Source organism: Crinia signifera, chromosome 6 (genome assembly GCF_055691185.1).
Source record: "Crinia signifera chromosome 6, ASM5569118v1, whole genome shotgun sequence".
NCBI classification, from domain to species: domain Eukaryota; kingdom Metazoa; phylum Chordata; class Amphibia; order Anura; family Myobatrachidae; genus Crinia; species Crinia signifera.
In genome coordinates, this window is record NC_139222.1 from 24197158 (window position 1) to 24221372 (window position 24215).

A 24215-nucleotide genomic window follows, 5' to 3' on the forward strand; every position below is an offset into this window, starting at 1 on the left:
AGACGCGTTTCGGAACTAGGGGCGCTTTCTTGTCGCTCACCGTTCCTCCAGTTTCACCCGGACAGAGTGGAGCTCCGTACCAGTCTCTCCTTCCTTCCAAAGGTGGTCTCAGCGTTATTATTATAATTATTATAATTTTATTTATAAGGCGCCACAAGTGTTTCGCAGCGCCGTACAAAGGAACAATACAGGGAGACAAAACTTGGCATAACATTGAATAAATAACAAAAATACAGTACAAATAAAAGAGCACCACAGTTCAATACACATTACAGCTTAAATGTAAGTAGTGAGGACCCAATCAACATACAACTAGAGGCTTGAGGCCAATGATGGAGATGAGTATGAAGATGGTCACTGGGTGTTGGAGTAAAGGAGAGCAGTGAGTGAAATGTGAAGAGAAGTGGGCTTTGACAACAGGAGGGAAGAGGGCCCTACTCGGAGGAGCTTACAATCTAGCGTTCCACGTGAACCAACCCATAGTGGTTCCAGCATTCACAGAGGCTTCACCTGAGGATAGGTCTTTGGATGTGGTGAGGGCCCTGCGGATTTATGTCTCTCGCACGGCCTCTCTTCGCAAGACGGATGTCTTGTTTGTTACCTACGACCCAGTGCATCGTGGATGGCCAGCTTCAAAGCAAACGCTGGCCAGATGGATCCGTCTGACAATTCGTCAGGCATACCTTGCTGAGGCTCAGACGCCTCCTACTAACATAGGTGCGCACTCCACCAGATCGGTGGGTCCTTCATGGGCGGCTGCCCGTGGGGTCTCCTTGCAACAGCTCTGTCGTGCTGCGACATGGTCTGGTCGGCACACCTTTGTGCGCTTTTATAGGTTTGATACCTTTGCGGCACCAGCTTCTCAGTTTGGCCGCTCTGTTTTAAGGGGATCTCAGCGCTCACCCACCCGGGTTGAAAGCTCTGGGACGTCCCCAGTGTAACTCCAGTGACACCTAGTGGATGAAGGAGAAACAGGGATTTTGTACTTACCGTAAATCCTTTTCTCCGAGTCCACAGGTGTCACTGGACGCCCGCCTCAGCGCTGTTCTCCACCTGTTATGTTCAGTGTTAGGTTCCTTATGGGTAACCTCTGGAGTTTTCCCTTGTCAGGGTTATATAAACATGGTTATTACACACCTGTCTCGTCTGGTTTGACTCTGTGTGTGTGTTTGTTTTTTCATATATATATATATTCTTTTTCTACTATTTGTATTGAATGATGTTATGTTGTGATGAACCTCCTCTCAGATGTGTGTTATATCTTTTTGCTCCCTTTCGGGCACGATCTTTATGACTGCCTGGGAGGGGAAGTAGAAGGGGAGGAGTTGGTCACACTGATTAATTATTTTAAAGTGCCCATGCTCCCTGTGGTCGCCTTCTATTCCCCAGTGTAACTCCAGTGACACCTGTGGACTCGGAGAAAAGGATTTACGGTAAGTACAAAATCCCTGTATCTCATACATCAGGTACCATCAGCCCCTATTATACTCCTGCTCTCCCCTCACATCATGTCACTGTGTGTTACCAGCCCAGAGATCTGACCAGTCTCCTCCCCACACTCTCTGGTGTATCTCATACATCAGGAGCCATCAGCCCCTATTATACTCCTGCTCTCCCCTCACATCATGTCACTGTGTGTTACCAGCCCAGGGATCTGACCAGTCTCCTCCCCACACTCTCTGGTGTATCTCATACATCAGGACCCATCAGCCCCTATTATACTCCTGCTCTCCCCTCACATCATGTCACTGTGTGTTACCAGCCCAGAGATCTGACCAGTCTCCTCCCCACACTCTCTGGTGTTTCTCCTTCGGGAGACATCAGGGGCCACAGCTTTACAGTGGGTAGTAGGAGTGGGAGTGAGCTCCAGCACCCTAGAGGATAACTTTAACTCCCAGGCAGCCAGGCTCCTCCCCATCTATACCCCGCCTCCAGGCCACGGACCCCAGTTTTTCTAGGGTGCTGGCAGGAGCCAGATGCACCCAAAAGAGGGGCTGCTATTTAGCAGCCATATCTTTAATTTTTTATTTTTTATTTTTCTTCTTTTACACTTGTCAGAGCAGCAGCGCTGGGGGTCTGAATAGACCCCTGCACTGCTGGCTCCAACGCCCGGGTCCGGCGCTGCTTCGTCACCCGCGGGTGGGGACCCGCAGCGGCCCCCGGGCACTGGGGAGCCTGCAGCCGGACGCCGGGGACCACAGACGCCCCCTTCAGAAGGAGACCGGGACGTGCTGTGAGTAGGACACGCTCCCCGCCGGGAGCGTGTGCGATAGCGCAGCGAGGCGCATAGAGGTGGCTGCTACAGCCGGCGAGGGGCGACCGCTGGCTGAGCTAGCAAGCGGCCGGCTCGCCGCCCGTCCCGCTGGACCCCCAGGTAAAATAGTTTGTGGGCAGCAGCGCTGGTATGCGGGGCCGCCCGGCGTGCGCCGGATCCCCGACATTTTACCAGCGCTGCATGAGGACACCTTCCCTGGGGCCATTTGCTAGCAGGGGGAGGGGGCTCCCCCCTTATCAGCCCCTCCCCCAGGGACAGTAGGCAGGGAACTGTGCTTGGCGCACAGAGAGTTCCCGCCACTGACATCCCTTCCTGCCTGCCTGGCCGCACGTGAGGAGGCACACGGAGAATCTCCAGTGCCACCCGGGGTTCCACTCTTTCACTGCCAGGAGGATTGGGCAAGTCCCCCCTGTACCTCTCCTACGGGACACAGGTCACAGTTATTGAGTGCTCCAGTCAGCCATAGCTGCTGCAAGAGCCTAGTGCCATTTACTTTCTATTTGCATTGTATGCCTCTGTATGCTTGCTGTATATGTGTACTTATTAACCCAATAGCTGCTGCAGTGTATTTGGTGTCCTTTTGTACTCAGCCCTCCTGTACTTACAGTAGTTATGCCAAAGAGCAAGTCCAAGAAGGAGGACGCCCCAGCATTGCTGTCATGCACAGCCTGTAATGCGGGCCTATCTCCCCTGGACTATGTACAGGACGGCCTATGCGCGAGCTGCTACAATGCGCAGGCGCTGCCCACCTCTCAGGAGCCTGCTTGGGCCTCATCCCTTGTGCAGATGATGGTGCAGCTAGTTGATAAAGTCTCAGCTGCGCTGCCCCAGCGGCCCGTGCCGTCCTCATCGGTGGCGGGTGCAACCCCCCCAGCATTGGATGCCCAGGGGGAGGGTTCATTGCCCGCAGATAGACGCAGGTCTTTAGTTAAAAGACCGGCGGCACTCCGGCCCCTCCTCATGCAGGATTCAGATGAGGAGGAGGAGGAGGAGGAGGAGCAAGATGATGATGATGATGACTATGTGGAGGAGGCCGTCGATGACGCCATTGACGTCGCCGCTGACATAGGGGATGCCTGTGTTGGAGAGGACCCCCCTTCTCATAGAGAGGATCCCCCGTCTCGCCTTGATGTACCAGGCCTGATTACAGTGGTTAAGAAGGTCCTTCTAATAGAAGACCACGCTGATCCGCCTGTGGAGTCGGGCCCTGCATTTAAGCGCCCTAAACGCTCCTTCAGTCTCTTTCCCAAGTCGGATAACCTGGACTCGGTCATTAAGGAAGTTTGGGAGGTCCCTAATAGGAGGTTTGTCATTCACAAACGTTTCTCCTTCCTCTATCCTCTCCCCCAGGAGGACAGGACCCCCTGGGAGACAGCCCCCAGGGTAGACGCTCATGTGGCAAAACTGGTTAAAGCCTCCCTGTTGCCCATCCCTACAGCGTCTCTTAAGGATCAGGCGGATAGGAAATTGGAAAACTTCCTGAAGCTGAGCTACACCACGGCAGGGGCAGCGGGCAGGCCGGCCCTGGCATCAGCCTGGGTGGCTATGGCCCTAACTAAGTGGACTGCTGCCCTCACAACAGGGGTGTCTGAGGGGGCCCCAGCAGAGACTCTTCTGCCGACTATAGAGTTGATACATCAGGCTGCCCTCTACTTAGGCGAAGCAGCTCTTGATTCCGCTACTCTCTCCTCCAGGGTGTCAGCTTCAGCAGTGGCTACTCGCAGATCACTTTGGCTGCGCTCCTGGAAGGCTGACACGGATTCAAAGAAGGCCTTGGAAGCTCTTCCATTCGAAGGTTCCCTCTTGTTTGGTCCCGAGCTGGATAGGATGGTGGCTACAGTGGCAGCATCAAAGACTGCTTTTCTACCATCCACCCCGACTACACGGCCCCGGCCGGCCTTTCAGTCGGTTTCAGGGCCGTGGTAGAGGACAGGCCTTCTCCTCCAGATCTTCCCAGGGGGGGCAGATCCTCCCGTTCTAGAGGCAGGCGTCCCTGGGCCACAAGACGCCCTGACCCAAAGCCTGCGGACAAGCCCGCCCCAGGGTGGGCGGTCACCTGTTGGAGTTTTCTCCCATCTGGTTGGAATCCACCACAGACGCGTGGGTTCAGGAGGTGGTCTCTCGGGGCTACTCCTTAACTTTTTCGCCCACCGACATCGTTCTTTTCCACAAGTCTTCCATCAGACCTGGAAAAGCGCATAGCGTTAGAACAGGCAGTTCAACGTTTGCTTCAAGCAGGAGTCATCATACCCGTCCCCTGGACCCAAAGGGGTTCGGGGTTTTACGCCAGCCTCTTCCTGGTCAGGAAACCAAACGGTTCCTAAAGGCCCATACTCAACTTAAAGAAGCTAAACAAATTTGTACGGGTCCCAAAGTTCAGGATGGAGACTCTGCGCTCCATTGTCCTGGCCCTTCAGCCAGGGGACTTCATGGCATCCTTGGACATACAGGATGCGTACTTACACATCCCCATCCATCCAGAACATCAGAGGTTCCTGCGCTTTGCCATCCTGGACCAACATTTCCAGTTCAGAGCGCTACCATTTGGTCTATCCACTGCTTCCCGTGTGTTCACAAAGGTGATGGCAGTAAGGGGCAGCAGTCTGCGCAGCCAGGGGATCCGGATACTCCCATATCTGGATGACCTGTTGATTCTTGCACCTTCCGCAGACCTTCTCCGGGACCACCTGACGGTGGTAATACAGCTCCTGGAGCGACATGGCTGGATCATCAATTGGGACAAGTCCTCACTGATTCCGGCACAGTTGATGGTTCACCTAGGGGCCAGGTTGGACACCATCCATCAGAGGATCTATGATCTATTTGCCGGAGGACCGTCGACTGATTCTTCAGTCCAGAATTCGTCGGCTCCTCTATCCTCAACGGGTGTCCATACATGCCTGCATGAAGGTACTGGGTTCCATGGTGTCGACTTTCGACATGGCAGAATATGCCCAGTTCCATTCCCGCCCCCTTCAGAAGGAGATCCTCTCCAAGTGGTCGGGATCCTATCTCTCTCTCCAGTCTCAGGTGATAACCTTATCGCTGACAACCCGTCTCTCTCTTTTGTGGTGGCTACTAGACCAGAACCTCAGGATGGGACGCCCATTCTGGATCCACCAGTGGACCCTTCTCACCACGGATGCCAGTCTCAGCGGTTGGGGAGCGGTCACTTGCCAGAGGTCATTCCAGGGCCTTTGGTCTACATCGGAGGCCAAGCTTCAAATCAATGTCCTCGAACTGAGGCGGTCTTCCGAGCCCTTTGCCTGGCAGAACCCTGGCTGAGGAGTCGTCCGGTGCAGGTCCAGTCAGACAATTCAACCACGGTGGCTTATATCAACCACCAGGGTGGCACCCGCAGCAGGGCAGCAATGACAGAAACATCCCGCATCTTTCAGTGGGCGGAGAAGAAGATTCCGGCTCTATTGGCGGTCTTTATCCCGGGAGTCCAGAATTGGGAAGCGGACTTCCTAAGCCGTCAAACGCTGAATGCCGGCGAATGGTCCCTCCATCAGGAGGTATTCCAGATACTGGTACGTCGGTGGGGCTTACCCGAAGTGGACTATATTGGCCTCTCAACACAACCACAAGGTTCCCCTTTACGGAGCCAGGGCTCGCAACCCATCTTGGTGGACGCCCTGTCCGCTCCGTGGCCTTTCAGTCTGTATGCCTTCCCGCCATGCTCCCTCCTCTTGCGACTGATTCGCAAGCTGAAGGCGGAGGGAGGCACATTGATCCTAGTGGCCCCGTATTGGCCCAGACGAGTCTGGTTCTCAGATCTCCAGGCTCTGTCGGTGGCCCCCCCGATCCGTCTGCCACTGCGCCCGGACCTTCTCTCTCAGGGTCCGTGTCTACATCCAGATCTGAGGCGCCTGGCTTTGACGGGGTGGCTGTTGAAACCTCCTTCTTGAGATCTAGGGGGTTTAATGCGCGTAATTTCCACCATGCTTAGAGCGAGGAAGGCTTCCTCGGCGAGGGCTTATCGTGTTTGGAGGGCTTACTTCGTTTGGTGTAGGACTCGCCACTTCAATCCTAAGTCTTACCGCCTGGCTCGGATTCTATCCTTCTTACAGAAGGGCTTGGAGGCTGGATTGCGCTTATCTACCTTGATGGTTCAAGTCTCGGCTTTGTCCATCTTGTTTCGCCGACGATTAGCACTTTTGTGGGATGTCCGCACATTCATGCAGGGGGTTTTGCGTATCCAGCCTCCCTTTGTCCCCCCGGTTGCTCCTTGGGACCTTTCCCTTGTGCTATCTGCGCTTCAGAAACCACCATTTGAGCCTTTGCGGTCAGTGGATCTGTGTTGGCTCACTTGGAAAACTGTTTTCTTATTGGCTATAGCATCAGCTCGGAGGGTGTCCGATCTGTCTGCCCTGTCTTGTAAGTCCCCCTTCCTGGTCTTACACAATGACCGGGCGGTTCTTCGTACCGTCCCTTCTCACTTACCAAAGGTGGTGTCCAGTTTCCACATTAACCAGGAAATCGTGGTTCCGGCCTTTCGGGGGCCAGATGCATCTGTGGATCAATCATTCTTGGATGTTGTCCGGGCACTGCGCATCTATGTGCGCCGCTCTCGGTCCTTTCGCAAGTCGGACTCTCTCTTTGTGCTGTATGGCTTTCAAAAGAGGGGATGGCCGGCCACTAAACAGACGGTACTTGTTTCCTAGCACAGCCACAATCTTTGGGATCGTGTACCTTTAAGTTAAGGTACACGATCCCCGCGATGGACCCGATTTCTTTTGAAATCAGGTCCATTTTGCCGGCAAAGTAAAAATCGGGGGCATCGCGTCGGTTGGGACCATTAACATTGGTCGCGTCGCGATGGCCCCGATTTTGCCATAGGCTTCAATGTTAAAATATTTTTTAACATTGAAAATAGGATAAAAAGTAAAAAATGTGAAATGGGGCAATATGACCCATTTCACATTATATATGGCCCCGTCGTCACCCCACGATAGACGGCAACCCGAAGCGTGGCGAGCGCAGCGGTGCGCGTCCTCCGACCTTTTCATTCCCCTACGATCCACCTCGGCGTGGAGTTGAGAATATATAGTGTGGCGAGCGCAGCTCGCCACACTATATATTCTCAACTCCACGCCGAGGTGGATCGTAGGGGAATGAAAAGGTCGGAGGACGCGCAACGCCGCCCCTCGCGGGCTCACTGCGCTCGCCACGCTTCGGGTTGGCGTCTATCGTGGGGTGGGGTTTGCACTGTTAAATTTGGGGCTCTAGGGAATATTTTACATTGAATCCAATGTGAAATGGCGTCCCAGGGACCCTTTTCACATTTCATTCAATTAAAAAAGCGGGTCGGTCCCGTCGATCGCATCGCATGCGACCAAATCGCATGCGATGCGATTGCCGCAATTTTTCCGACACGACCACCCCGATGGGAATCGGTGTGGCCGTGCTAGGAAACAAGTACCAAACAGACTATTGCCTGCTGGCTTCGTTCTGTCATCAGGCAGGCATACCTGGGCGCCTCCCTTCCGGTTCCGGCTGGTATCTGGGCACATTCCACCAGGTCTGTGGGGGCATCTTGGGCCGTTCGGGGCGGTGCTACAGCTGAGCAAATTTGCAGAGCTGCGACATGGTCGTCAGCTGCTACTTTTGTGCGTTTTTACGCTTTTGATACATTTGCCTCCCAGGAATCTGCCTTCGGGCAGAGCGTGTTGGCTGCGGCGCAGGCGCGTCCCCACCTATAGGTGGCTGCTTTAGGACGTCCCACTGTAAAGCTGTGGCCCCTGATGTCTCCCGAAGGAGAAAATGAGATTTATGTCTTACCTGGTAAATCTCTTTCTTCGAGGACATCAGGGGCCACAGGGATCCCTCCCTGCCGTGCCTGCTTCAGTTACGTTAAAAGTTACGTTTCACTGGTTATATTACTCCTCTGTTGAGGGTACTAACATGTTTCAGAATGTGTCTCTGTGTGGTGCTTCTCTTCCTTCTCTCTTGTCTCCTGCCATGGCTTGTTAAAAAAAACTGAGGTCCGTAGCCTGGAGGCGGGGTATAGGAGGGGAGGAGCCTGGCTGCCTGGGAGGCAGTTAAAGTTATCCTCTAGGGTGCTGGAGCTCACTCCCACTCCTATTACCCACTGTAAAGTTGTGGCCCCTGATGTCCTCGAAGAAAGAGATTTACCAGGTAAGACATAAATCTCATTATCTCATACATCAGGAGCAATCAGTCCCTATTATACTCCTGCTCTCCTCCTCACATCATGTCACTGTGTGTTACCAGCCCAGATATCCGACCAGTCTCCTCCCCACACTCTCTGGTGTATCTCATACATCAGGAGCCATCAGCCCCTATTATACTCCTGCTCTCCCCCTCACATCATGTCACTGTGTGTTACCAGACCAGAGATCTGACCAGTCTCCCCCCACACTCTCTGGTGTATCTCATACATCAGGAGCCATCAGCCCCTATTATACTCCTTCTCTCCCCTCACATCATGTCACTGTGTGTTACCAGACCAGAGATCTGACCAGTCTCCCCCCACACTCTCTGGTGTATCTCATACATCAGGAGCCATCAGCCCCTATTATACTCCTGCTCTCCCCTGACATCATGTCACTGTGTGTTACCAGCCCAGAGATCTGACCAGTCTCTTCCCCACACTCTCTGGTGTATCTCATACATCAGGAGCCATCAGTCCCTATTATACTCCTGCTCTCCTCCACACATCATGTCACTGTGTGTTACCAGCCCAGAGATTTCACCAGTCTCTTCCCCGCACTCTCTGGTGTATCTTATACATCAGGATCCATCAGCCCCTATTATACTCCTGCTCTCACCCTCACATCATGTCACTATGTGTTACCATCCCAGAGATCTGACCAGTCTCCTTCCCGCACTCTCTGTTGTATCTCATACATCAGGAGCCATCAGCCCCTATTATACTCCTGCTCTCCCCCTCACATCATGTCACTGTGTGTTACCAGCCCAGAGCGCTGACCAGTCTCCTCCCCACACTCTCTGGTGTATCTCATACATCAGGAGCCATCAGCCCCTATTATACTCCTGCTCTCCTCCACACATCATGTCACTGTGTGTTACCATCCCAGAGATCTGACCAGTCTCCTCCCCACACTCTCTGGTGTATCTCATACATCAGGAGCCATCAGCCCCTATTATACTCCTGCTCTCCCCCTCACATCATGTCACTGTGTGTTACCAGCCCAGAGATCTGACCAGTCTCCTCTCCACACTCTGGTGTATCTCATACATCAGGAGCCATCATCCCCTATTATACTCCTGCTCTCCCCCCACATCATGTCACTGTGTGTTACCAGCCCAGAGATCTGACCAGTCTCCTCCCCACACTCTCTGGTGTATCTCATACATCAGGAGCCATCAGCCCCTATTATACTCCTGCTCTCCCCCCACATCATGTCACTGTGTGTTACCAGCCCAGAGATCTGACCAGTCTCCTCCCCACACTCTCTGGTGTATCTCATACATCAGGAGCCATCAGCCCCTATTATACTCCTGCTCTCCCCCTCACATCATGTCATTGTGTGATATGAGCCCAGAGATCTGACCAGTCTCCTCCCCACAATCTCTGGTGTATCTCATACATCAGGACGCATCAGCCCCTATTATACTCCTGCTCTCCCCCCTCACATCATGTCACTGTGTGTTACCAGCCCAGAGATCTGACCAGTCTCCTTCCCACACTCTCTGGTGTATCTCATATTATACTCCTACTCTCCACCTTCATTCCATCCTAAATTAGTATCCGCTTATTGAGACCACCTAATGGAGGACAGAGCCTGCATTTCTGAGGGGATATCTGGGCATGGTGACATCGAGGACACCTGTGTCTGCCTCACGGAGGGGACATGGTCACATGCAGGGGTTTTGCCTAGCACTGACAATGCCCTAAGCTGCCCCTAATTCTTGCCCCGTTATATCCCCTTTCTATGCCGCATGCACCTATGTAGTATGATTAGGACATACCCACCTCTCTGGCATATTGGGACAGGTGGGGGTATGCGTCTCACATCCTATCACTGTGTGCGATCAGCCAACAATATAAAACCAATATCTCAGACTCTGTCTGACTTCTATGCGGGAGGTTGTTCTTGCGGCGGTAATCTTGCGCCGCGGCTCCTGTTAGCAGTGGCGTGGTGTTTAGTGAGGAGGCTGAGCCGGCGTCCTGGCATGCAGTACCTCTTAGTGGGCGATGTAGGTGACGGGGGGCTTCTCCTGGCTGCTCCAGCGCGTTTCGTGCCTGTAAGGCAGTGATATTTTAAAACGGTCTTTTTATTTGACAATACTTTATTGCGTCACAGGAAGTCCGGTGGCCATTTTGGTGGGAAAGGCGGCAAATGGTAACTCAGCCTCAGAGCTGTTAGCCGCATAGCAGGGAGAGATAGGTGACAGGCACTGCACCACTCCAAGAGATTGTAAACATTTTTAAGTAACCAATTTCTATTTTTCAGGTCACACTTATTTGTATCAGCATTCCCTCTCCCCTTCATATTTTATTGTCATATTTTTCACCTTTTTAATTTTAGAGCTCCTAGCACCAAAACCCATAATAAGCAATATATACATGTACAATACCAGAGCAAGCTATGTATGGTCAATGTGATTGGCGGAACCAGTGCTGGTGGCTACCAATCAAAATGTATGTGGACAGAAGAGCAGCCCCGGTCCTCCTCCACCGAACTGACCCCAAGGGAGAGTCTCCATAATATAATAGATGCAGCTGAATTATATAATAAGAAACTTGTGTCCTAGGGATGGTGTGACAACAGAAGCTGGCCCTATGTCCTGGTCTCCATGTTGGGTGGAGTTGCCTAATGTATCCATGCCATCTGTGGCTTAGTCTGCACAGTGATACGTCTGTACAGTGGTTGTAGCATATTGGTATTGATTCAGTTACTTACATAATAATGTCGCCAATGTGATTCATGTGTTTCCCACAGATGGACGCACAAGCAGGAATACTTTTGGGGGACATCTCAGTCTGTTTCCAGATGATAAAATAGAAGAGAAGAACATTACATGGCCAGCACTGTACAGTACAGATGCATCACCTGGTCCATTTATTTGTTCTGAGTGTGGGAAATGTTTTACACACAAATCAGAACTTATTATGCATGATGAAACTCACACCGGTGAGAAACCGTTTTCATGTTGTGAGTGTGGGAAATGTTTTACAAATAAATCACATCTTGTTATACATCAGAGAATTCACACAGGAGAGAAACCATTTTCATGTTCTGAGTGTGGGAAATGTTTTACAAATAAATCACATCTTGTTATACATCATAGAACACACACAGGCGAAAAACCATTTTCATGTTGTGAGTGTGGGAAATGTTTTAAACAGAAATCAGAACTTGTTATACATGTGAGAACGCACACAGGTGAGAAGCCATTTTCATGTTGTGAGTGTGGGAAATATTTTACAAATAAATCAAATCTTGTTATACATCATAGAACTCACACAGGCGAAAAACCATTTTCATGTTGTGAGTGTGGGAAATGTTTTACACATACATCAGAACTTGTTATACATGAGAGAACTCACACAGGTGAGAAGCCATTTTCATGTTGTGAGTGTGGGAAATGTTTTACACAGAAATCAAATCTTGTTGTACACGAGAGAACTCACACAGGAGAGAAACCATTTTCATGTTCTGAGTGTGGGAAATGTTTTTCAAATAAATCAAATCTTGTTATACATGAGAGAACTCACACAGGAGAGAAGCCATTTTCATGTTCTGAGTGTGGGAAATGTTTTGCAAAGAAACCATCTCTTGGTAGACATGAGAGAATTCACGCAGGTAAACCATTTTCATGTTGTGAGTGTGGTAAATGTTTTACACATAAATCAGAACTTGTTATACATGAGAGGACTCACACAGGTGAGAAGCCATTTTCATGTTCTGAGTGTGGGAAATGTTTTACACTGAAATCAGAACTTGTTAGACATAAGAGAACTCACACAGGTGAGAAGCCATTTTCATGTTCTGAGTGTGGGAAATATTTTACACAGAAATCAAATCTTGTTGTACACAAGAGAACTCACACAGGAGAGAAACCATTTTCATGTTGTGAGTGTGGGAAATGTTTTACAAATAAATCACATCTTGTTATACATCAGAGAATTCACACAGGAGAGAAGCCATTTTCATGTTCTGAATGTGGGAAATGTTTTACACACAAATCACATCTTGTTATACATCAGAGAACTCACACAGGCGAAAAACCATTTTCATGTTGTGAGTGTGGGAAAGGTTTTTCAAAGAAAGCAAATCTTGTTATACATGAGAGAACTCACACAGGAGAGAAGCCATTTTCATGTTGTGAGTGTGGGAAATGTTTTGCAAAGAAATCAAATCTTGTTATACATCAGAGAACTCACACAGGAGAGAAACCATTTTCATGTTCTGAGTGAGAAATGTTTTACACAGAAATCACAGCTTGTTATGCATGAGAAAACTTTTTTAAATAAATCCAATCTTGTTAAACATCAGAGAACTCACACAGGCAATAAACCATTTACATGTTCCGAGTGTGGGAAATGTTTTTTAAATAAAACCAATCTTGTTGAACATGATAGATTTCCCACAGGAGAGAAACAATATTCATGTTCTGAGTGTGGGAAATGTTTTACACAGAAATCACATCTTATACATGAGAGAACTCATTCATGACAGTCACTGAACAGGGTGCAGAGCTATTCTAAATATTCTTTTTTATCAATGTAAATTACAAATTTAGTCATGAATTCATTGAAAGTGTGCATACTTAATTTGACAGATGTGTCCTTATATATCTTTGCTGCACAATGCAATGTGACTAGGACACCGGAGACTGTATATATAGGTTTGTGTCTGAGCCCCTGAATCTGTATACAATATAGTTGCTGCCGCTTATATCCCGATACCAGTTCTGCATGGTATATCACAGGGTTGTCTGCAGCGCTTAGTGATATATGTAACAGATTTCTAGTAGGATATGCAGGAAAAAAAATGTCAAATAAACTTTCTATTTTTTTAAAAGGACATTGTGGAGACCGTGTATCCAGAAAATACCCATATTGGAAAAAAAAAAAAATCATACATTTTCACTAAGAGCTGCAGACAACCCTGTGATATACCATCCAGATTGTCCCTTGAAAGTTAAATAGGATTGAACTTTCCTATTAGGGTTCAGCAGCTGCAAGTGATTGGAGCGCTTGAGACTGTTTGGACTGACTTTCACTAAATACCAGTTCTGTTCTGCTCTGTATACAGACCCAGTCACATACAATATACGTGTTCTATCACAATCGGCACGGTCTCCTCACGTGACTAAAGCTGTGTATACACCGGGCGATTCTGGCTACTGACTGACTATAGAGTCACAATGCAATAGAAAGTCTGAATCGCACAGTGATCATCCGCATGTGATGCCGATTGGATGCCGATACACGCCCCCACTTAGTCAGTATCCAATAGAATAATAGACTGTGCAGGCAAGTCTATCCTGACTATCCGTCTGTACAATGTATTTGGCCTAGGGACAGATTGCAAGATAGTCTAGGTGTGTCTAATTTAGACTATATTACAATTTGGACAAGTCTTATGCAGGGTACACACCACGACGACCCGCTCACGATGCACATCGTGAGCGGGTCGTCAGTGTCTCGTCCGACCCGCTCACGGTGATGCGGGGGGGGGGGGCACGACCCGCTCACGATTTGCACCGTGAGCGGGTCCGATCCGATGGCGACCCGCACCTGGCTGTATGGTCGTCATTCAGATCCTACCTGCAGCAGGTAGGATCTCAATAACGACCGACCGACCCACGGGACCGCGCATCGGATCGGTATCGGTCCACACCAGGACAGAAAAGGGCCCAATCACCACAAAATCTACATCCAATTGGTCGGATTTGGATCTAGATTGAGGGGATCGGGCCCTAGTCGTCCTGGTGTGTACCCAGCATTACTATGAGATCTGGGCAGGAGTAGTATGTATCTGACACGGGTTTTATCCTCCAGTGCTCGGATCATATACAGTATGGTTGGACCTTACTCCATACTGGGTAAAGCCCATCACAATGATGGCTCCTCCCTCCAATCTCTGTCCTCACAGCTCCCTCTCTCCCTATCCAGGACGTGTGATACAGATCATTTTGCTTTCACTTTCTGCTAAGGAGTAATTTAGTCCATTGAGTGGCCTCTAGTGGTCAAAGAAGGTGAGGCGGCTCTAGCATTTTATATACAGTGATGTTATTACCGCTACTTATACCACCTGTACCGGGTAATTATTATACTGGTCCCCGTTGTGTGTTTATTTAATGTCATTACGTGTGTGAGGGTTTATGTGACGCTGTACTTGTGCCTTGTTGGGATTGCTGCAATGTGACTCCATATTCATGTCCATCCTGATATCGGTTTCTTATGGTTTGTATGTTTCATTAGTTAAAAATCAATAAAATCTATTGAAAAATATAAAATGGTGGCTACTTCCTTCATCTCTGTGGATGTGACTGACTGGGCTGCAACTCTTATGGTGGTGACGTCACACATCCTGGTGTCCTTCCGTTCCTCCAGAGAAGCATGTTATGGAGAAGGCCGCTTTGGAGGCATCACAGGTTTGGTTGGTGTCTCCATGTTCCGTTATCATTGCTAGGAATGCGGATGGTAGTTCTGGCTGGGTTACCATCTGTATCGGAGGTGGGTACATGCTCTGCATAAGGGACTGGACCGAGGTGGCCACGGATCAGGATGGAGGAGCTCTGCTGCACCTCCTTGGACTTGGTAGACTTTCCATGTAGTTGCCTAAAGTTGGCAGCTGGGCACCAGATCAGGGCTTGACAAATTTCTTTAAAATCTAGGAGCCAGACAAACTAAGACTTCGGGACTGTGCGCGCCAAAGGCATGCTCCAAAAATATACACACAAACAATAATGCCTATTATATATAGCACATGCCGTAATGCCCATTACACATTATGCCACATACTGTAATCCCTATTACATATAATACCACACGCCTTCATTCCATATTATGCCACATAAATTCTGCTTACCTACATACTTGTTGCTATGGGTTTTATGCTAAATGCCAGGGGTTACCATGCTCTGCCAGGCATTTATCATGCTCTGCCAATGGGGTAACATGCTCTGCCAGGGGCATTGAGGCGCCTAGTTCTTTAGCAGCAGCACTGGAGGTTAAGCAGAGCTGCGCTGAGACATCTACGGCTTCCGGATACTGAGGCCGCGGCTATAGTGCATGTGGCAGGCCCCAGCGTCGGAGAGCAGAGTGCCGCTCAGTAGGTGCTCCGTGATGCTGTGCGGGGGGTCTCTGCGCCACTGCCTGCACCCAGTGCATTACCGGGGCACCTCTGCCTGCGCTCAGTGCGCTACCGCTGGTCCCTTAGAGGGAGAAGGGGGGGTCTGGCACCCCTCCCAAGCTGCTGACTTCCAGCAGGTGGGGGTGGGTGGGCGCTGCTGCCTTTGCTCAGTGCGCTGCTACCGGTCCGTTAGGAGGGGTGGGGTCAGGAACCACTGCCCACACTGCTGCTGACTTACACCAGGCAGCTGAAGGGGGAGGGGGGGTTGGGCACTACTGCCCGTGATGCTGCTGCTACTGATTTCCAGCAGGAGAGCTCAGTGCGTTGCTGCTGTTTCATTAGCAGAGAATGGGGGGAGGGTTGGAAAACGCTGCCGCTGACGTTCTCATGACCAGACTCTGCTTCCTCCCTCCAAAAATGATGGAATGATAGTAGAGGCATTAGTGACCAAGTGTATCAGACCATAGCTGGTTGGTCCTGACATTTCCACCACAGGACAGTTATCTCCTCACCTGCTGCCCTTCTCCTGGCTTGCAGCCGGTGGAGGTCACATGCGTACCTCTCTGTTACACTTCGTGGTAGTGTAGCATTGTGTAACGTCAGGCCTCAGCAGCTATTCATAGGTGTATCAATGACTATTCGATGGTTGGGCCTCTTACTTTCTAGGCTTTTTATTGTTCCCTATTGTTTTAGGCTGTTTCTTCAGGTTAGTTGCCTCGTACATCTAGTGCCTGAATCTCGCAGCTATTACACCCCCTATATAGGTTATAGTACTGCAGGAGGAATCTATAACAGTCCACTACTGATGGGAGGAACAAACCCATATACTATACCGCAAATCACCAGGGTTACAGTAAGCCCATCTGATCACAGTGCACAGTGACCCCGGTGGCAGAGTAAGCCCATCTGATCACAGTGCACAGTGACCCCGGAGGCAGAGTAATCCCATCTGATCACAGTGCACAGTGCCCCCGGTGGCAGAGTAATCCCATCTGATCACAGTGCACAGTGACCCCGGTGGCAGAGTAAGCCCATCTGATCACAGTGCACAGTGTCCCCGGTGGCAGAGTAATACCATCTGATCACAGTGCACAGTGCCCCCGGTGGCAGAGTAAGCCCATCTGATCACAGTGCACAGTGACCCCGGTGGCAGAGTAAGCCCATCTGATCACAGTGCACAGTGACCCCGGTGGCAGAGTAAGCCCATCTGATCACAGTGCACAGTGACCCCGGTGGCAGAGTAATCCCATCTGATCACAGTGCACAGTGTCCCCGGTGGCAGAGTAAGCCCATCTGATCACAGTGCCCCCGGTGGCAGAGTAATCCCATCTGATCACAGTGCACAGTGCCCCCGGTGGCAGAGTAAGCCCATCTGATCACAGTGCAAAGTGACCCCGGTGGCAGAGTAAGCCCATCTGATCACAGTGCAAAGTGACCCCGGTGGCAGAGTAAGCCCATCTGATCACAGTGCGCAGTGACCCCGGAGGCAGAGAAAGCTCATCTGATCACAGTGCACAGTGACCCCGGTGGCAGAGTAAGCCCATCTGATCACAGTGCGCAGTGACCCCGTGGCAGAGTAAGCCCATCTGATCACAGTGCACAGTGACCCCGGTGGCAGAGTAAGCCCATCTGATCACAGTGCACAGTGACCCCGGTGGCAGAGTAAGCCCATCTGATCACAGTGCACAGTGCCCCCGGTGGCAGAGTAACCCCATCTGATCACAGTGCAAAGTGACCCCGGTGGCAGAGTAAGCCCATCTGATCACAGTGCACAGTGCCCCCGGTGGCAGAGTAAGCCCATCTGATCACAGTGCACAGTGACCCCGGTGGCAGAGTAAGCCCATCTGATCACAGTGCACAGTGACCCCGGTGGCAGAGTAAGCCCATCTGATCACAGTGCACAGTGCCCCCGGTGGCAGAGTAACCCCATCTGATCACAGTGCAAAGTGACCCTGGTGGCAGAGTAAGCCCATCTGATCACAGTGCACAGTGACCCCGGTGGCAGAGTAAGCCCATCTGATCACAGTGCACAGTGACCCCGGTGGCAGAGTAAGCCCATCTGATCACAGTGCACAGTGACCCCGGAGGCAGAGTAAGCTCATCTGATCACAGTGCACAGTGACCCCGGTGGCAGAGTAAGCCCATCTGATCACAGTGCGCAGTGACCCCGGTGGCAGAGTAAGCCCATCTGATCACAGTGCACAGTGACCCCGGTGGCAGAGTAAGCCCATCTGATCACAGTGCACAGTGCCCCCGGTGGCAGAGTAACCCCATGTGATCACAGTGCAAAGTGACCCCGGTGGCAGAGTAAGCCCATGTGATCACAGTGCACAGTGACCCCGGTGGCAGAGTAAGCCCATCTGATCACAGTGCACAGTGACCCCGGTGGCAGAGTAAGCCCATCTGATCACAGTGCACAGTGACCCCGGTGGCAGAGTAAGCCCATCTGATCACAGTGCACAGTGACCCCGGTGGCAGAGTAAGCCCATCTGATCACAGTGCACAGTGCCCCCGGTGGCAGAGTAACCCCATGTGATCACAGTGCAAAGTGACCCCGGTGGCAGAGTAAGCCCATGTGATCACAGTGCACAGTGACCCCGGTGGCAGAGTAAGCCCATCTGATCACAGTGCACAGTGACCCCGGTGGCAGAGTAAGCCCATCTGATCACAGTGCACAGTGACCCCGGTGGCAGAGTAAGCCCATCTGATCACAGTGCAGAGTGACCCCGGTGGCAGAGTAAGCCCATCTGATCACAGTGCACAGTGACCTCGATGTGGGCCGATGTCACCTGTTCCCACTGCAACGTGTCGAGAAATCGGCCCAAATCGGGTCAGTGTGATGTCCCCTTCGGTCCCATGCTAGGTCCTGGGTGCATCAGACCTGAGTCGGAGGTCAGAACGGCATGCAGGACTGACCACAGACCTCCCTCCAGGCAGTGTGCGGGGCGGGAAATGGGACGCATGCAATCAATCACAAGGGACTACGTGGATTGGATCGCATGCGACCCTGCCACCCTGGAAGGTCCCGGGTGGATTGTGTGTGATCGGCTGGGCATGTGAGAAATCGCAGCACTGCATGCTTTAACATTAGTTCTTCAGAAAGTAAACCGACAAATGAGGAATTTCCAGTCACATTCAGGTGCCACCAGCCCAGTGATGCAGAGTTCTAGAGTTCTAGTGGTGATGTGGAGAACCTGGCCAGGATACTAACACTCGCTAGTGCTGCGGCCTCCAGCGACAGGGGATGGGGAGCAGCGCGGTGCCTGGGGGCGGGGTATAGGGGATGGGGAGCACTGAGGTGCCTGGGGGCGGGGTATAGGGGATGGGGAGCAGCGAGGTGCCTGGGGCGGGGTATAGGGGATGGGGAGCAGCGAGGTGCCTGGGGGCGGGGTTTAGGGGATGGGGAGCAGCGAGGTGCCTGGGGGCGGGGTTTAGGGGATGGCGAGCAGCGAAGTGCCTGGGGGCGGGGTATAGGGGATGGGGAGAAGCGAGGTGCCTGGGGGCGGGGATGGGGAGCAGCGAGGTGCCTGGGGGCGGGGTATAGGGGATGGGGAGCAGCGAGGTGCCTGGGGGCGGGGTATAGGGGATGAGGAGCAGCGAGGTGCCTGGGGGCGGGGTATAGGGGATGAGGAGCAGCGAGGGGGTGTTGGCAACACAAAAATAGAAAAGAACAAAGATTGAGACTGCGTAACAGAAATGTTATAATAATGCCTGTCTCCTAGGGATGGCCATCGACCATCGATGATTCAAAATCATCGATGGCCGATGTCGAATACTTTTGCCACCGATGGGGGAGAACCAGATGGTTTCCATCCATCGATGGAACATCAATTTTTTTCAAAGTGACGGGACACCCGTGAAGCCCCGCCCCGTGTTTTGATTGGCCCACAGGCCAATCAATCAAACACAATGGAGGACCATCGATATGTAAAAATATCGATGGTCAGCCATTGCATAGTTTAGCACTATCGATGGCCAGTTGCAGAATTGCCATCGATGTAAGGATGGACATCGATGGTCGATGTTTCGGAAACATCGATGTTTTTCGTTCGATGTTAGTGTTTTTGCCATTTAATGGTGACCTTCCGATGTTTGTCACCATCGAATGCTAATCATTCGATGGTGTACCGATGGTGGCTTATTTTTTGTAATTCCCAAAAGATATGCCTCCCCTGGCTGCTGCGTCTGTGTCAGGGAAACTTCCTAGGTTCGTTGGAGGCTGTCTGACTTTCTCTCTGCTTCCCTCCCTCTCCTTCTCTATGGTTGCTGTAGCTGCTAAGCAACAGGGCCCACTGCTAGTTCTGATTGGCTCTCACTGACTCAGAGAGCCAATCAGAGCACAAACCTCACCCTGCAGCACCAGTCACTCAAACAGCAGCAAATTTCACAGACACACTGAGCTCTGGAGGATTCAGAGAGGAGGAGACGTCACTGAATTAGGGATGGACATCGGAAGCCAACCATCAAATGATGGCAGTGCTTCCACCATTGAAACTTTCGATGCGATGGTAACTAACCATCGCATCAAAAGTATTCGATGGTGAAAACTAGTTATATGACTAGCGCATGCGCAAAAGCCTGTATTGCCATTTGTAAGGTGGTAAATGGGTTTGGTGGCAGGGCCCAGGCTCTGAGCAACATATTACTTTATTACTGGACATTGTGTGTATAATATACATATATAATATTCACACAATGCCCAATGATGAAGTAGTATATTCATTTTGTATTTGTACACATTATTAACACTTTATCAGCAAGTAATCAAAATGTAATAAAATTAGATAAATTGTAAACTAACTCACTTTAGGTTTCACTATTTTTCCAGATAGGAAAATGTCTATTTATTAAGGCTAGTGTAAACACACACACACACACACACACACACACACACACACACACACACACACACACACACACACACACACACACACACACACACACACACAAAAAGGGAGATGATGGTACAGTGGTCATCACATAATTTTTATGGTGAGATAAATATTGCAAAGCGCAGGGCCAGCTCTACCATTAGGCAGCTGCCTAGGGTGTCAGGATCTGTGGGGGCACCACTAATAATGCTACACACTAGGCGATTCTAGCTTCCATCGTCAGCTATATGCTCAGTGACCATATTGCCGGTGATACCTAGCGACCTTCACCGTGTGTGCGCTCACACCGCAGCCCAGCGACGGTCGCAGGAACTTGCTAGAACCGCTGGTCACCAGTAAAATACTGATAACCAGCAATTCGGTCACGTAATATAAAAAATAGTTCACTATATATAAAAACAGTTAAGGTGCCCCTACACTGAGGCGATTTGGTCCGATTTTGGCCAATTGCGACCCGCTAAATCGGACCAAATCGCCTCTCATTGACATCCCATCCCATGCGCATCGGACCCGACCAGGCCGTCCACGGTCCGACCACCCGTTCCTCCTGGCGGTGATGCGGGCCGGAAGCAGGGACACATGCAATCCATCACAACGGATCGCATGCGTCCGTGCTGCCGGGAAGGTTGCGGCAGCTTGCAGGCTGTCCTGTGTCAGTACACTGTTGCGAGGCGTCGCAGAAGTGTATGGGCACCTTTAGCTTGGTCCATTCCACTGGTACCCCAGGACTGTGTATTGTGTTCCTTACTATATTCACAGAAACAGACAGTGGTTGCTGCCTGGTAATACTAATGCAGTTTATTAATGAGTGTTGTATGTGACTGACATTCACAACTGTCTGTAGCTAGTTGTATTGTGTACTTATTATTGTAGCTTGCCTGAGCTAGTATAACATTCAGTGACGCCACTGTCTCCTCCTCTCTGAATCCTCCAGAGCTCAGTGTGTCTGTGAAATTTGCTGCTGTTTGAGTGACTGGTGCTGCAGGGTGAGGTTTGTGCTCTGATTGGCTCTCTGAGTCAGTGAGAGCCAATTAAAACTAGCAGTGGGCCCTGTTGCCTAGCAGCTACAGCAACCATAGAGAGGGAGAGGGAGGGAAGCAGATAGAAAGTCAGACAGCCTCCAACTGACACAGACACAGTTTCCCTGACACAGACACAGCAGCCAGGGGAGGCATATCTTTTGGGAATTACAAAAAATAAGCCACCATCGGTACACCATCGAATGATTAGCATTCGATGGTGACAAACATCGGAAGGTCACCATTAAATGTCAAAAAACACTAACATCGAAAGAAAAACATCGATGTTTCTGAAACATCGACCATCGATGTCCATCCCTACCACAAGAACATTCCCGCCGCTGTAGGAGTCGGGCACTGGGACATCACTGCCGGACTGCTAGAAGAGGTAATTGCACCTGCTGGGAGAATGTATAGAGAGAGTTATGTGCTGTGAGGTCACCGGTAGCTAATTCCATGCTATACCACTATCAAGTTTACATAAGAATTGTCCCCTGTGTGAGGGAGCGGCGGCCATTTTCCCGCAGACCAATCCCCGCGTTCAGTGTAGCAGCATCTCGGCTCCCTGCTGGGGCAGCGCTGCTGATCTTACTTGAGGCCTCTCTCTTCCAGCAGCCACGGTGATTAAGTTACGGGGGACCGAGAGAAGACATTGCTGTATCTGGCTGCAAGTGATGGTATTGTGCTGGTGCTGTTATACAGGGGGAGCGGCCTGCGGTGTCCTGTTATACAGGGGGAGCGGCCTGCGGTGTCCTGTTATATAGGGGGAGCGGCCTGCGGTGTCCTTTTTTATATAGGGGGAGCGGCCTGCGGTGTCCTTTTTTATATAGGGGGAGCGGCCTGCGGTGTCCTTTTTTATATAGGGGGAGCGGCCTGCGGTGTCCTTTTTTTATATAGGGGGAGCGGCCTGCGGTGTCCTTTTTTTATATAGGGGGAGCGGCCTGCGGTGTCCTTTTTTTATATAGGGGGAGCGGCCTGCGGTGTCCTTTTTTTATATAGGGGGAGCGGCCTGCGGTGTCCTTTTTTTATATAGGGGAGCGGCCTGCGGTGTCCTTTTTTTATATAGGGGAGCGGCCTGCGGTGTCCTTTTTTTATATAGGGGGAGCGGCCTGCGGTGTCCTTTTTTTATATAGGGGGAGCGGCCTGCGGTGTCCTTTTTTTATATAGGGGGAGCGGCCTGCGGTGTCCTTTTTTTATATAGGGGGAGCGGCCTGCGGTGTCCTTTTTTTATATAGGGGGAGCGGCCTGCGGTGTCCTTTTTTTATATAGGGGGAGCGGCCTGCGGTGTCCTTTTTTTATATAGGGGGAGCGGCCTGCGGTGTCCTTTTTTTATATAGGGGGAGCGGCCTGCGGTGTCCTTTTTTTATATAGGGGGAGCGGCCTGCGGTGTCCTTTTTTTATATAGGGGGAGCGGCCTGCGGTGTCCTTTTTTTATATAGGGGGAGCGGCCTGCGGTGTCCTTTTTTTATATAGGGGGAGCGGCCTGCGGTGTCCTTTTTTTATATAGGGGGAGCGGCCTGCGGTGTCCTTTTTTTATATAGGGGGAGCGGCCTGCGGTGTCCTTTTTTTATATAGGGGGAGCGGCCTGCGGTGTCCTTTTTTTATATAGGGGGAGCGGCCTGCGTGTCCTTTTTTTATATAGGGGGAGCGGCCTGCGGTGTCCTTTTTTTATATAGGGGGAGCGGCCTGCGGTGTCCTTTTTTTATATAGGGGGAGCGGCCTGCGGTGTCCTTTTTTTATATAGGGGGAGCGGCCTGCGGTGTCCTTTTTTTATATAGGGGGAGCGGCCTGCGGTGTCCTTTTTTTATATAGGGGGAGCGGCCTGCGGTGTCCTTTTTTTATATAGGGGGAGCGGCCTGCGGTGTCCTTTTTTTATATAGGGGGAGCAGCCTGCGGTGTCCTTTTTTTATATAGGGGGAGCGGCCTGCGGTGTCCTTTTTTTATATAGGGGGAGCGGCCTGCGGTGTCCTGTTGTTATGCGGGGGGGGGTGTCCTGTTATACAGGGGGGGGGGGGCCTGTGGCGTCCTGTTATACAGGGGGAAAGCGGCCTGTGACGTCCTGTTATACAGGGGGAAAGCGGCCTGTGACGTCCTGTTATACAGGGGGATAGCGGCCTGTGGCGTCCTGTTGTACAGGGGGAGGGACCTGGGGTGTCCTGTTGTTATACGGGGGGGGATGTCCTGTTGTTATACAGGGGGAGCGGGGGGAGTGGCCTGCGGCATCCTGTCATATAGGGGGAGCGGCCTGCGGCGTCCTGTCATATAGGGGGAGCGGCCTGCGGCGTCTTGTTATACAGGGGCTGCGGCGTCCTGTTATAGAGGAGGAGAGACCTGCGGCGTCCTGTTGTTATACAGGGGGAGCGACCTGCGGCGTCCTGTTGTTATACATGGGGAGCGGCCTGCGGCGGCCTGTTGTTATACAGGGGGGAGCGGCCTGCGGCGTCCTGTTGTTATACCGGGGGAGCGGCCTGCGGCGTCCTGTTGTTATACAGGGAGGAGCGGCCTGCGGCGTCCTGTTGTTATACAGGGGGGAGCGGCCTGCGGCGTCCTGTTGTTATACAGGGGGGAGCGGCCTGCGGCGTCCTGTTGTTATACAGGGGGGAGCGGCCTGCGGCGTCCTGTTGTTATACAGGGGGAAGCGGCCTGCGGCGTCCTGTTGTTATACAGGGGGGAGCGGCCTGCGGCGTCCTGTTGTTATACAGGGGGGAGCGGCCTGCGGCGTCCTGTTGTT

At 51.4% G+C, this 24215-nt stretch overlaps 1 protein-coding gene across 1 annotated transcript in view; it reads left to right on the plus strand.

Moving 5' to 3' along the window:
• The window catches only part of LOC146010222 (uncharacterized), a 63332-nt gene that overhangs the window by 18454 nt on the left and 20663 nt on the right, over positions 1-24215 (plus strand). Inside the window, 1 exon segment of the mRNA XM_083151258.1 lies at positions 11209-12591. Coding sequence (XP_083007384.1) covers positions 11209-12591 — 1383 coding nt within the window.